The sequence below is a fragment of the Panthera onca genome, chromosome C1 (assembly GCF_046562875.1).
Source record: "Panthera onca isolate mPanOnc1 chromosome C1, mPanOnc1 haplotype 2, whole genome shotgun sequence".
In the NCBI taxonomy this organism is placed as follows: Eukaryota; Metazoa; Chordata; class Mammalia; order Carnivora; family Felidae; genus Panthera; species Panthera onca.
In genome coordinates, this window is record NC_138346.1 from 193,884,020 (window position 1) to 193,898,996 (window position 14,977).

General features: G+C 37.5%; 1 protein-coding gene across 4 annotated transcripts in view; it reads right to left on the reverse strand.

Annotated features, from left to right (window-relative positions):
• Positions 1 to 3,617: 3,617 nt before the first annotated feature.
• The window catches only part of LOC132673261 (protein argonaute-3), a 114,313-nt gene continuing 102,953 nt past the window's right edge, over positions 3,618 to 14,977 (reverse strand). For all 4 annotated transcript variants that reach the window (XM_060625777.3, XM_060625776.3, XM_060625779.3 and 1 more), the window contains 3 exons: positions 13,465 to 13,566; positions 5,545 to 5,744; positions 3,618 to 5,023 (listed from right to left, as the gene is read on the reverse strand). In XM_060625777.3, the coding sequence (XP_060481760.1) occupies positions 4,915 to 5,023; positions 5,545 to 5,744; positions 13,465 to 13,566 (411 nt within the window). In that variant the 3' untranslated portion in view covers positions 3,618 to 4,914. The remainder of the gene's footprint in view (positions 5,024 to 5,544; positions 5,745 to 13,464; positions 13,567 to 14,977) is intronic.

Consider the following 14,977-nt stretch of genomic DNA (forward strand, 5'->3'; position numbering starts at 1 on the left):
AACTCTGTATGGATAAAAAAGGCAAAATAAAGATGCCAAGCCAATGATGTCTTTTTGCAGCTTGACTGATAACTCCTAAAAGGTAATTTAAGTAGGAAGTTACTGATAGGAACAACCTGTCTTTTAAAAATACTCAATAGGAGGGGCGCCTGGGTGGCGCAGTCGGTTAAGCGTCCGACTTCAGCCAGGTCACGATCTCGCGGTCCGTGAGTTCGAGCCCCGCGTCGGGCTCTGGGCTGATGGCTCGGAGCCTGGAGCCTGTTTCGGATTCTGTGTCTCCCTCTCTCTCTGCCCCTCCCCCGTTCATGCTCTGTCTCTCTCTGTCCCAAAAATAAATAAAAAACGTTGAAAAAAAAAAAAATACTCAATAGGAGAACATCTAAGAGAGATTTAACCAAATATTTAACTCAGGTTTAACGATCCTGAATAAAAATTATACAGAGTTTTCTGTTAAGCTTTTTGGCAAAATATTTCTATCAAGTTTGAAAAAGCAGGACTACAAAATATTCTAAGCTGAATCCAAGTGGCTAGATTCATGGATTTCATAAAAATCACCACCCTTGGCAAATATATGTTAGCCTCTGAAAACACTCATCAACTTCCTTTACCAACAGTTTCTAATTCCTGGCCTATATAATCCATCTAACTACTTCAGATCTATTACTGCCACTCTGCTTGTTCACCTCTTCCTTAAACACTGAGATCCTCTGCCAGCCATTTCTACTGAATGGCAACTCAGATTTTATTTCCTTTAAGTCTGTCAGGACTAAGCCTGTCATGCAGTCTGTCATACTAAAATCCATTACAGAATATACAAGTAAACATTAGGCAGTGGTGGGTCATCAAAGAACCTAGTTTGGAAAACTAGTATAGGTCTTTAGAAGGCTAGGAGTCCCTATTCTAGACAGTAGAGATGAATCTTTATCTAGTGCCTTCCAAAACACCCGGTACATTCCTACTAGAATCCCTTCTAGACTCTTCTAGAAAGAGAAATAAATTAATGGATTACAAACAGGTAGATTTCCATATAAGAACTTTTTTTTTTTTTTCTGAGAAACTTATTAAAAGGTAAAATATTAAGAAAAAATAAAGGGCAGCTGTACTTCTGTGAAAATATGCCAAAAACCAGTACTGAGGAGGCTGAGGTACCCTTTTGCAAAACAGCTAAAGTTAAAATCTGCATTTCTAAAACAAAGCGTATCCTGATATTAAATTGAAACTAAAATGGCAGCACCCTTTGTTACCTTATTATTTCATGTTCTTAATCTTATTTAGGAAAAAAGGGTGTGTGTGTCTTAACACTAGCCTCCAATCCTGCTCATCTCCTTACTGTTTAGTGCAGTAAATGTCAGACTCTACTTAATAAATATAGCAGCTATAGTATTATAAATGTATGGTCCTCAATGCCAGTATACCTGATACTGTAATAACATGTATCAGCACTTTACCCAGACACATTTGCCATCCAGAATATACATTAAACTCCCAACTCTTCTTCATATGAAAATCAATTATACCAGTGGCTGGGACTGACATTTTAAAGTAAATCTTATGCATCATAGAAAACAGCAGACCAAAATTTAGCATTCATTATACAGTTTAGTGAGCGAAGGCAGGAACAGAAAGGTCATTGTTGAGTTTCATGACCTTTAAATTCAAAACAATCTTTTTTTTTTTTAAATAAAAAAAGATCACGAATTCTACACCAGAGTGCAATAATAATTAAAACAAATTTCAAAAAGTATTTGCCACTTAGTCTTTTATCTTAGAATTCTAAGCACAAAGTTCCTTTTAATTAAGTCTGATATACCAATTTGTTAGTAAGCAAAATAGAAATATACTATACATATTCTTTCAAGTTAACCAACCTTAAACGAGCAATGTTGAAACTGTAAGAAAGAAACCCTAAAAAAGAACTCACTTCAAAGGTAAAGCTTTATATTAAAAAACGTTTTTGTTTTTTGTTTTTCCTCAGTAAAAGTCCTTCCAAATAGATTTAAATTACGGGTTTCATTCTACCACATGGAAAACTAAGCAACTGAAAATGAGGTGAAGCACTAAATAGGCAAATGGTATCTTATAGTTCTTCCCTGGGCCCTGTAGTTTCCCACATGTCTGTGTAGCTCCCATTGGTAAAGGAAGGTGTTTTACTCATACTGAGCAAGCATATAACAATCAAGGATAAACTATTTTCTTCTCTTGTTCATGTTCCTGACTATATTCAGTGAAATTTTAATGTAAAAAAAAAAAAAAAATACATGCTTTATAGGAAATTTTTGGAGGAGAGGGGCAGGGTTGGGAGAAAAAAATGTATATACTATACAAATATTACTTCATGTAAAGAGCTTTGAAACAGTGTTGTAAATTGCATTTCAGACACTTCAGTAATAATAAACATACAAAATACAGTACTTTCTTAGTTTTCTGGCAGAGGAACAAAATATTTCATACCTGTTGGAGGACACGGGCTCAGATTATAGGCTCAAAATACAGTAAATTGGCAATAAGAGTGGATTACAGGTAAGAGAGAAACTAAAGAGCTAATCCATTTGATATCATGTGCAGATGGAATTCTGAAAGGTTTAAAATGCCCACTGGAAACAATCTGTAGTATCTACACTCTGAACCAGTGCAAAAAAAAAAAAAAAAAAAAAAAAAAAAAAAAATTAAAATGCAATTTTCATGAGTTACAAAGTGCTAAGCTCCCCTGAATCCAATGTTACTGATGAACTTGATTTTGACAGCTCTATAATATTTTTAATACCTTAAAACAAAATCAATAAAACAGAAGTTTTGTAAAACCTTTTCCATATTTCAGTGATTTAACTCATTTAAAATGATCAGTCCTAACCTCCTTTGCCACCATAACCCTAATTTTAAAAGGAAAGTTACACTGGTGATAAATTGGCAAAAAATGTTTTAAAAATATCATTTTACATTTTCCTAATTAATTTTAGTAAATGAAAATGGGCACCTAACCAGTATGATTGTTCAATAAACATGATCTATTTTCAAAATATTAAATGTCTTTTAAATCTTAAGTTATTCACTGTCATTTTTTAAAAAGTAGGCTCCACACCTGAAGTGGCACTTGAACTCATGATCCTGAGATCAAAAGTTACATGCTCCACCAACTAAGCCCCTATTCACTGTCATTTCTTAAATCAAAGTTCAGCTCTAATATTTAAGATCAGACTCATTTAGGAAATTTAACTTCCTTCATTTTCATTAGGATTTTTAAAAGACATTCTTTAAACTTGAAAAATTACAAAACTTTCCTTCTGAAATTAAGGCTGTATTACTTTGCCCTTTTAAAATTATGGAGGTGCCTGTTTCTCCCACTATCTGTGGTAAAGAAATCAAACAGACACACCTTTCCTTTAAAACTGCTTATTGCACTAAAAGACAGCAAAACAAGTTGTCAGTTCTTAAAATAAACATGATTACATTTCTATAAAAGATGTTGCCAATACAGTTCTCTAATTATTAAAGCACTATCCTAATAAATATAAAAGGAAGCTGTACTTCAAAACATACATATATGTGTGTATATATATACATACATATATAAGTATACATATATATGTATGTATATATATATATGAAAATCACATTAAGGTATGAGAGGCAACAAGTAAACTAGCAAAAAAAAAAAAAAAATTAAAATAAAAAAAACCCCTCAGCAACCCCTTCTCTCTCTCCACCCAATTTCAGAGGCCTCAACCCTAAAGAGTTTCAATCTTTTAAAATATTTGCCCTTTATGAAAGCTGTAAGGGATTTTCATGTATAACCCATAGCAACAGAAGGCTTTAGAATACATATCAGTTATAGAGAAATTTCTGAGTTACAACTTCTGACAAAGTTTTATATTTATAGCAGCTTTAACAAACTAAAGAAAAATAATAGTTTAAGATTGCTACTGCTTATATACACATTGCACAAATGGCAAATGTTAAGTTCAGAGCAGGAGTGGGCAGACACTCTCATAGAAACTTCATATATATATACGTATATATATATATACACACACACACACACACACACACATATATATACATACATATACATGTGTGTGTATATATATAATAATTTTGTTTAAGAAAGCAATATCAAGAGTTGAGGACTTAGAATTGTGTATGAGACAAGAGACAGGAGTAGGGTGTGCAAAATAAAAATAAAACTCTAGTTTGCCATGCTTCATATCCAAATGAACCAGATACATGAACATCTGAATGTCACTGGTAGCATCAGGAAAAAAAATGTAGGTGATGAAGGCGAGGGAGGTAGAGAGAAATCAAAGTAGTGGTGGGAGGATGATAAAAGGGAAAGAAAGTTCCCCGATGGAATGAACTATAAAATACACACACAGTCACATATATATCTACTGTCAGTGTAGATCCAGATATATATGCATATGAAGTATACATGTATATATTTAAAATATACATAGATACCTTTCACAAGAATACACGAATGCACATTAATTTTTTTGCACACATAATTGTGAACAATCACTTTGATTATTCATGTAAGGTGTGTGTGTTTTTTTTTTTAAACCGTCATTTACTTTTTCTGTACTTTTTTTGCAAAGATAGTTGTGCTGCCAAGCAACTTGAGGTAAAGGCATTAAAAGGGTTAGACTACAAGAAAGTGAAAACAAAACAATGGCGATACTTCCTAAGGAGACCGCACAAAAAAGCAGTTGGCTGGTTTCATATTGCATAATGGTGCTGTGTTCCTTGATGAAGTAAACAATCTTCCTTATATTAACATAAAAATCAGACCCTGGTCCCCACACAGTGTTGGTTGCTGTATGGCTGGAGGCATTCCCACTCAACTGACTCCACTGGAAACATATGCTCTATGTCGATGCATCTTTCAATTCTTCCTCTCAGAGAATATTCTTGGACTTTTTAAGCAAAGTACATTGTGCGTAAGGTATCTTGGTGAATCTGTACAGCCTTGGCAAGAGCTTGTGGATCTCGTCCATTGCTCTGTCCTGAAACATGACTTCCTTCAGCACTGTAAGAGAAGTGGCAATGAACACAAAAACAAACCCTATTCTGATGTAGTAATTTTAGAAAATACTACTCATAGAAAATTTCAAAACTATTTATATTAAAAAAAGAGAGGCTGGCATTATGAACATTTCTATCACCCAGCTTCAATGATTATTAACCCAAGGCCAATTTTGTTTTACTTCTCTCACCTCCCCAGGATTGTTTAGAAGCAAATCTCAGACATGCCATCATTTTGTCTATTAGCAATGATCTCTCCCTTGAATTAATCTGGTAAAGCAACTAAATCACTATACCATTCTAATACTAATAAGCCTAAAGTGCACATTTTAATGGAGCCCTTATCTTGGGTAGTCAGTTCTGCCTATTGTTCCTTTTCATATGGACCACTGAGTCCTCTAACAGCTTGTGGCAGAGAGGCACATACATGGAAACACTTAAAAGAAATTTTACAAGAAAAGCCTAACATGCTGACCCGTACTTGGTTTTGGGTGAGAATCTGTATTTGTTGTGCTTTTATACTACCTGTCATGTTCTTTGTCCACGAGATGGTATCTGGCTCTGAACGCTACCAGGTGAGCATAATACGCTGGTGCAGGTATAGAAACAGATCGTGTACAGCGCACGTAAGTGTGGCAGAGCTGGTAAGTCAGCAGCTGAAGTTCATCTGCAGTAAAGCAGTTATCGTCCCATAAAACATGATAGTGTGAAGGACGGCTGGTACCCTGTAGAGAAGGCAGTGGCATGTTCTGTTGGTTTTTAAACATTTAAATAAATGCTCATCACAGACTAAGTTATATTAAAAAACCAGCTTTGCACATTAGTAAAATAAAACATACTTTACTTAATTGATTCTGGGTACATATCCAAATGAAATGAAAGCAGAGACTCAAACAGATATCTGCACACCCTTGTTCAAAGCAGTAGTATCCACAATAGCCTACAGGCAGAAGCAACTCAAGTATCCAATGATGGGAGAATGGATAGAAGGTGGTATATATATACAATGGACTATTATTCAGGCTTATAAAGAAAAGTCTAACACATGGATGAACCTTGATGACATATGCTAAATGAAATAAACCAGTCACAAAAGGACAAATACTGTATGATCCATTCATATGAGGTAACTGGAGAAGTCAAATTCAGAGAGACAGAAAGTACAGTGGTGGCTGCCAGTGGCCAGGGGTGTGGTGGGGCAGGGGAATGGGGAGTTAAGTGTTTGATGGGTATAGAGTGTCAAGGAAGATGAAAAAGTTCTGGAGATAGATGGTCTTATGGCTGCACACAATGTGAGCGTACTTAATGTGACAGACTGTACACTTAGAAGTAGTTAAAATGGTAAGTTGTATGTTGTATAGTTTTACTATAATAAAAAACCCAGAACATTTAGTTGAGTTCCTCTGTAATAGTTACTATGTTAGATACTACAGATTCAAAGAAAAACAAAGTCAAAGGTTTCCTTTCTTTTGGAAAACACAATTTAGTAGAGGAGTTAATGGCATCTATAATTAAAAAAAAACTAACAAAAGCTATAGTACTACTGGCACTTAGTCCTGTATGAGAATACCAAAGGAAGTAATTATAGGGCTAAGCCATGGTTCTTCACCAAGGGGAAGGGGAGAGAGGGAGATTTTGTCATTTTTGGGCAGCCAGTGTGAGAAGACGCCAGAAAGAGTCAACAGCCTTACCAAAAGCACAGGGGGAATGGCTAATAGACCTGTGTGAGCAGAGTATGGTGCACAAGGGAAAAAAGATGAAGTCTGAAAATAAAGTTTGGAATCAGATTCAATGACATGCCTCAGAATTTGGACTTCTACCTGTAGGCAGCAGGGAAAGTACTGCATGTTGGGTTTTTTGTTTTTTTTTTAAACAAGAGAGACTTTAGTTGGGATGAGACTGGGGTTTTATTAAAGTAATAGCAATAACATGGAGCCTGGATTAGGAATAGGAAGACTGGAGCACCTGGGTGGCTCAGTTGGTTAAGCATCCGACTCTAGATCAGGTCATGATCTCATGGTTCGTGAATTTTAGCCCTGCGTTGGGCTCTGTTCTGACTGCTCAGAGTCTGGAACCTGCCTTGGATTCTATGTCTCCCTCTTTCTCTGCTCCTCCCCTGTTCACGCTGTCTCCCCCTCAAAAATAAACAAACATTAAAAAAAAAAAAAGAAACAGGAAGAGACTGAAAGCAAGGGGAACAGCCAGGAGGCTGCTGCATTAGTTTGAGCACATGATGATGAAGATCTGAACTAAGGAAATGGCAGTAGCAAGAGAGAAAAGGAGAAAGATGAGTTAATACTTTAACAAGTAATTTGAGCATCATTTGTTAGACACTGCATAAGATTCTGGGGATAAAATTCAAATTACCAAATCTTAGCTCCTCCAAATTATAGGCTTATAATGCATTTATATTGTACATTCACACATTCAGTATTTACTGAACACTCACTATATGCCATGTCCCGTATTGAATGCCTGGCGCATAGTAATGCATGAAGAGGAGACATGGATGTGAGCTCTGAATGATAAAGGAGGGCTTGTGAGATTGGGGGGAAGAGCATCTCAGGCACAGGGAAGAGACAGAGTAAAAACCCTAAATACATGTGATTCATTCAGTTCTATCACTGTTCTTGTCTCCATCACCATCATCTTTTGCCTGGATTATGTTAAGACTCCTAGTTGATGTCCCCTACACAACTCCTATTCCCCAGTAGAATCTGTTTTCAGTAAGAGTGAATTAAAACACACACATACACACACCATATACCTAACGATGTTCATGTCCAGCTTAAAGCCTCTTAATGGCTTTCCAATGCACTTTGACTAAAATCCAGGTGCTCACCCCTGCCTGACAAGGCCCGTATAATTCAGCCCCGGCTTGTCTCTCTAACCTACCCCCATGTTGCGGTCACAGCCTCCATTTGATTCCTTCAATGGATAACATTTTTCTACCAAAGAGCCTGTATGCGCCTCTGGCAGGAATTTTCTTCCCCCTTCTTGGCTTAACTCCCACTTATTCCTCTTGATTTTACCTTCAATGTCATTTCTCAAATGTGATCTCCCAACCTAAATCAGTTCCCCACTAAAATCTCTCTTCCTAGCTTTACTTTTCTTTTATTATGCTTATCCCAATTTATAAATATGTATTTGTGAGATTACTTACTTAGTAGGTCTCCCCCCCCCCCCCCCCAACCTATAAAAGTAAGGGACTGTATTTGTTCTCTCTGTGTACCTAGCATCAACACCTATCTTCTAGGAGGCAGACACAATAAATATCTGTTGACTGAATGAATGAGTAGTCTCTGCCTTTTGGGACTTCACAGACTAGTGTAAGGGGGAGAGAAACAGAAGCATGGTTACAATGCTGTCTAATGAATGCAACAAAGAGGTATGCATAGGGTGCTCAGGCAGTGCAGAGGAGGGGCATTTGTCTTGGGGAAGGATATAAGAAAGGCTCTGGGAGGAGCTGATCCTCAAGATGAATCTTAAGGGATGAACAGGACTAAATTAGGGAAGGAGTAATTAAGGTAAGGGAGAGACATGGTCAGGAGAGTTATGAGAACTCTGTTTAGAATGGCTGTTTAGCATGGCTGTAGTCCTGTTGTGTTTCTGTGTGTTTGTGTATGTGAAAGGGAGGAGATATAGAGAGGAGGAGAAAAAGAAAGGAAAGGAGGAAGGAAGAGTAGGAGAAAAAAAGCAAAACAGACTGAGGTGTAGCAGAAGTGAAGGGAGCAGGATGCAGATATCAGGAATTGAGTATGTATGCTGTCCTAAGAAAATGAGACTTTACCTTCAATGGATATGTTAGCACTAAATAGATGAATGATAGGGTCTTATGTTTTAATTAATGAGGGAGAACAGATTAAATGGGGGCACTTAGGATCATTTTGCAATTGTACAGGAAAAGTAATAATGAGAGCTGAATCAAGCACGGGAAGTGAGGATGAGAAGGGTCTGAGAGTGAGATGGTAAATTCTACAGGGTTGAGGGGTGGATTTGAGAAGGGTGGCAGGTGAGAGGGTGTAGTCAAAAACAACCTCAAGGTCTGGAAAAAGTTCTCTCTGTAAAGAGATTTCAAAGTCATAAATATTTAAACTTAAAAATTTAAACTAAATGAAGAACAAATGGAAAGGCAAGATGAAAAGAGAAAAATGTGTATGGAAATCAAATGGTGGATGGTTTCAATGAGTGACAACAGTATTGAATGCTGCAGAGTTCAAGAAGCAGCAGTGGAAGGCTGCTATAAATTGAAGAGGATACAGCCAATTATAGTCTCTTCTGTTCTTAATATAAACATTTTACAGAAATATAAATACACAGAGGAAAGCACACGGACCATAAGTGTATAGGATGAGGAATGTTCACAAATACCCATGAAACCAGTACCCAAATCAAGAAGTTGAACATTAACTGCAACCAAGAAGTCCCTTTGTGCCCTTTTGTGGTCACCATCCTATCTACTCTGCCCTCAGTAACTGGACTTTTAACATTATAGGTGACATTAAAGATTGTATCTGCTTTTGAACTTTATAATAAATCACATCACTGGATCACAGTCATGTGCCCTTCGGGTATGACTTCCTTGGCTTGACACTGTGAAATCCATCCATATTGTTGCAGCATTCTCTTTGTTGTAGAATATTCTGTTGTATAAATATACATTATTTATTTTTCCAATCTACTGATTGTGGGCATTTGAATTGTTTGTAGTTTTTGACTATGACCAGTGCTACTCTAAGCATTAACATACTATCTTTTGGTGAACATAGATATGCATTTTCTGTTGGCTATCTTGGAGATCCTGGGTCATAGAGTATGCATATATTTAACTTTAGTAGATAACGACAAGACAGTTTTGAAAAATGTTCATGTTAATTTATACTCACACTGGCAAAATGTAAAGTTTCAGTTGTTCTATATCCTTAATATCATTTGTCTCTTTAAATTTCAGGTGAGTGCCTTTAGGCTATTGTTTTAAGAATAGTTTAGTTACAAATGGAAGAAATATACGAGAGAATAACTTGAAGGGAAATACAGGATCAAGGAACTGTAGTTTAGGATGGGGAAGTGTCAGCTAAGGGGATGAGGTCAGAAGCTTGGAAATGACTGAAGGTACAAAAAGAAGGATAACTGGTGAACTGAGACCAACTCGAGTCAGGCGAGAGCAAATTCGAACAACACTACACACTGAACCTTTCCTCCTGTGAGAAAGGGGAGAAGAAAGCAGGTGTGACTGACAGTATAGTTTCTTACTGAGGTAAAAGGAAGGGGTCATGTTCTGAGTGTCAGGGCAAGAGACCAAGGTTAGGGCCCCTTGGAAAATGGTATTAAGAGCTAACAAAAGAGGAGTTCAAGGATTGTTAAGCAATAGAGAAGATCTTTGAAGTTGTGGTGATTTATATCAGGAAATTATAATTTAGGACACTGTCTGCTGTGATTCCTCAACAGGGAGCACTTATCTTTTTAGGAGAACTCCCTGTGGAGGCTCAGAGGGGTCCCAGGCTCCCTTCAGTTAACACATTTCTAATAGTATGTCAGGTGGGTTTTTTTCCCCCCTGCTGTCCTGGAATTGCAACTAGGGTCTGAAGGAGAGGACTAAAGGTGTTAGGCACCCCACAGTCTAAAGAATTACCAATCTTTGGAGCCAGCCACCTCTCCTCAAGGGCTCACTGAGAGAAGCCAGGTTAGGACAGGTCTTACCATCAATTCCCTGGTGCTGGCCTCTTCTCACCTAATCCCCATCCTCCCAGTAGAGGAAAAGAATGATTATGGGTTTTGTGAAAACATGGAATTGCAGTTGTGAGGAAAGGTACACTCTCTCTCATGAAAATATAATAAGAGGGACTCCAGGAGAATCCATTATAAAGATAAGAACCTGTTGGAAAGGGAGACTTTTATCTCATGCCCCAGCTGGACACTTCCCGAGCTCAGAGCCCACAGGCCCACTCTGCCATCTCCACAGGGCTGGAATGGTAAGAATTACTATAAACAGTTTTAGGAGCCTAAAGGACTGGAAGTGAGCATAAGTGCAGGAGCTCCTAAATACTAGCAGACTGGCAGCAACACGAGATGAGTTAGAGTACCTGAAGGAGGAGGAGAAAGAGGTATCTCAGAATCAGGCCATGGTCCCCTTCTCTATTCAAAGTTACCAGGACCAAAGCTCTAGCCTGATCTGGGCAGGTAAAGGGTGGAACAGAGTAGTAGCAAGCTTTGACGTGATTTGTAAATTTAAGTTTTAAAGATGAGTGTGAATTTTACCTCAAAATAAAATGCAGAAGGGAGAAAATAATACCAACAAGACCAATAAAAAGTGTTAAATGTTATGGAATTTGGCCAAAATGTTGAAGGGTCTGTTAATCAGTGATAAAGTTAAAAACAATGACACGAAAAAATAATCTCTTATACTGGTTAGAAATGATTGGGTTTTTAATTTTAGCTGGTAAAAAAACAAGACTCCAAAAACAACAACAAAACAAAACCCAAGACTCCTGTTTTTATCTCTGAGAAGTTTGAAAATTCTAATAAAGCTGAGAAGATGTGTAAAAAACCATCCTCAGTCCTTGTGAAATATTCCTGGTTATTTACTGACTAAAGTTTCAATTTAGTGTTCAAAAGGAAAACTGGTCCCTAAAATTGTTGGTTAAACACAGTATGGAAATACCTCTGCCTTTAAGATTCATAATGACCATTTGCCTATCAGTAGCATACAAAAAATCTAGAGTAAAAAATTCTGTTTAACCAGCATTTCCAGAATTCATCTGAACGAGGAATCCTTTTTTCTTTTCTATAATATTTATTGAAAAGTCACAGCAGTAGTGTTCCATGGGATACATGGACAGAAACACTCGTTTAAAAAATATGTGCTCCAATTTTACAGATTTTATCTCTGGAAGGTACTTTTAACTTTGTTTTGCTAAATGACTGTTACCACCCACAGTGGAAATGTTTGACATTGATTCACTGATGGTGAAATGGAACAGATATAAGAACACAGATAAATGAGTGGGATAATAATTTTAAAGCTGTAAGAGTGGAACAAGGGGTTAGTGTATGTGGGACATACAAGACTTTGAGATACAGCTGTTCAGCATAGCACATCTTCCTGAAATTTGTTTTAATCAATGGCAAGTAACCTAAAATAGTTTGGTGCTACATTCTGTCAGACATCCTAGGAACAGAGGTTCACTCTGTCATTGAAAAGTTCGAGAAACACTGAATTAAGCTTATGTTCAGGGCACCTGGGTAGCTTAGTTGGTTAAGGGTCAGACTTTGGCTCAGGTCATGAACTCACAGTTTGTGAGTTCAAGCCCCACATCAGGTTCCATGCTTACAACTTGGAGCCAGCTTGGGACTCTTCCTCTCCCCCACTCTCTACCCTTCTCCTACTCAAGCTTGTACTCTCTCTCGAGAGTACCTGACTAATCTAACTCTCAACATACCTAACTAAATAAATAAGAGGATTCATTTAAAATAAATAAAGCTTATGTTCTACTAAGTAATAAAGCTAACAAATAATGTGATCTTATGAAAAAAGTAAGACTCTTTTAATTTTTTTTTAATGTTTATTTATTTTTGAGAGAGAGAGAGAGAAAGAGAGAGAGGGAGAGGGAGACAGAGAGTGAGTGGGTGGGGGGCAGACAGAGAGGGAGACACAGAATCCAAAGCAGGCTCCAGGTTCCAAGCTGTCAGCACAGAGTCTGACAAGGGGCTCGAACCCATGAACTGTGAGATCATGACCTGAGTGAAGTCAGGCACTTAACTGACTGAGCCACCGAGGTGCCCCGGAAAGAGTAAGACTCTAAAACTATTTCACTGAAACTTAAAGCTGCAAATTGATAAACCCTTTCACATGCTCAATATCTGCCAGTAAATGCCAGAGTTCTCTATGAAGTATTATTATCAAAAAGAAGCAAATGTCAAAGGAAGAATCAAGTATTTTAAAATTTTTGAAGTTTTAGGTTAAATTGAGGACCTAGTTTGGGAGATTTATTCTGTTAAACTACTTACATTCTGTCATTTTAAGAGAAATAAGCCCCTCTCCCCAAGGTAAGAAAGGGAAAGAAATTTATTTACTGAAAGTTTCATCTAATTTCATGTGGGAACAATTTAGAGTGTAGAAAACAGTGTTTCTTTCAATTAAAAAAATACACATAACAGGGCGCCTGGGTGGGTCAGTCAGTTGAGTGTCTGACTTCGGCTCAGGTCATGATCTCGCTGGGTTTGTGAGTTCGGGCCCCGCGTCGGGCTCTGTGCTGACAGCTCAGAGCCTGGAGCCTCCTTCAGATTCTGTGTCTCCTCCTCTCTCTGCCCTTCCCATGCTCGTGCTCTGTCTCTCTCTATCTCTCAATAATAAATAAACGTTAAAAAAGATTAAACAAAACAAAACAAAACACATAAGAATGGAAGTTCCTGAATTAGAACATTTTGCTGAAAGTGTAGGCTTACCTGTATTCCAGCATGGCTACAGAGGTAAAAATCAAACTCATATGGGTGTGTAATGTCTGTATCAACTGTTGTTCCAGCTGGGATATTGCCACTTCTTCCAACCTAGATTTGTTTGGCCAAAGTTTAAACAAACGAGACAAAGGTAAAGAATGTATCTAAGAGCACTTTTAAAAATGTATAAATATATCAGCTGATCCTGTGTTTCACTACCTTTAACTTGAAATACTACTTGAGCAGGCATTAACCGGAAACCTTATTCCAGTCCTGGTTCCTATTCTTACATAGTGCTGAAAGTGAGAGCTGATAAACAACAAAGAGTTACTAGTGTCTATTGGTGCTTAGCCAGCAGGTGATCCCAATATGGGTGGAACACGTAAAATTTTTCTTAAAATTACTTTAGGGGTGTCTGGGTGGCTCAGTCAGGTAAGTCTCCAAGTCTTGGTTTCAGCTCAGGTCATGATCTCATGGTTTGGGAGTTTGAGCCCCATCAGGCTCTATACTGACCCTGTGGACCCTGCTTGGGATTCTCTCGCTTTTTTCCCCCTCCCCCAAAAGAAATAAAAATAAAAACAAATCTGCTATACATGTTCCAATTTATGGTACCTGTGAACAATAGGCACTCTTGAATGTGTAATTTATGAAAACTAGCATTTTCCTTGGAAACACTGTATTTTTAGAGAGCAAGAATGCTGACAACATACAACAGTAATAACCATTTGTTAACTATGTGCCAGGCACTTAAAGTACATTATTTCTAATCCTAATAATCCTGCAAGTCAGGTGTTATTCCCTCCTGTTTGGGAAACCTAGGCTCAGGAATATGAAATAATTTGCTGTACAGCACACAATAAAGGGCTGAACTGGTAGTGAAATATGGAACTGATTGCAAAGGTCCTATTCCTTTTATTTCATACTAGCAGTTTTAACATCTTGTAAGGAAGCCAACACCATGCATGGTGATGGTGTGAATGTGACTGAAATGGTTCAAAATTTCTGATAAGGAAAGGCTTATTTTTTAAAGTTTATTTGTTTATTTTTGCAAGGAGCCGAGAGAGACAGATTCTGATGCAGGCTCTGGACTCTGAGCTGTCAGCACAGAGCCTGACATGGGGCTTGAACCCATAAACTGTAAGATCATGACCTGAGCTGAAGATGGACGTTCAGCCAACTGAGCTACCCAGGTGCCCCAAAAGGTTCCTAATAAAACACTTCAAAATGCATATGTATACTCACCTCTACCTCTGTATCCCTAACACATTTAAAATCATTAATTCTAAGTCTAGGTTTATAAGGTTAGCAAATTAGAAACTATTTTACTGACTCAGACATTCTTTCTGCATGCGAGGGACCACTATCAGGTAGTGGCATGAGTTATATGTAGCTATGTAGCTATATAGCTATGTAGCTTAGCCTTCACTAAGCACAAAACAAAGAAAACAGTTCATACTAAGCACAAAACAAACAGTTCATAATCAACTAAATTATGTCTATTCTTAAAAAACAGTTCATAACC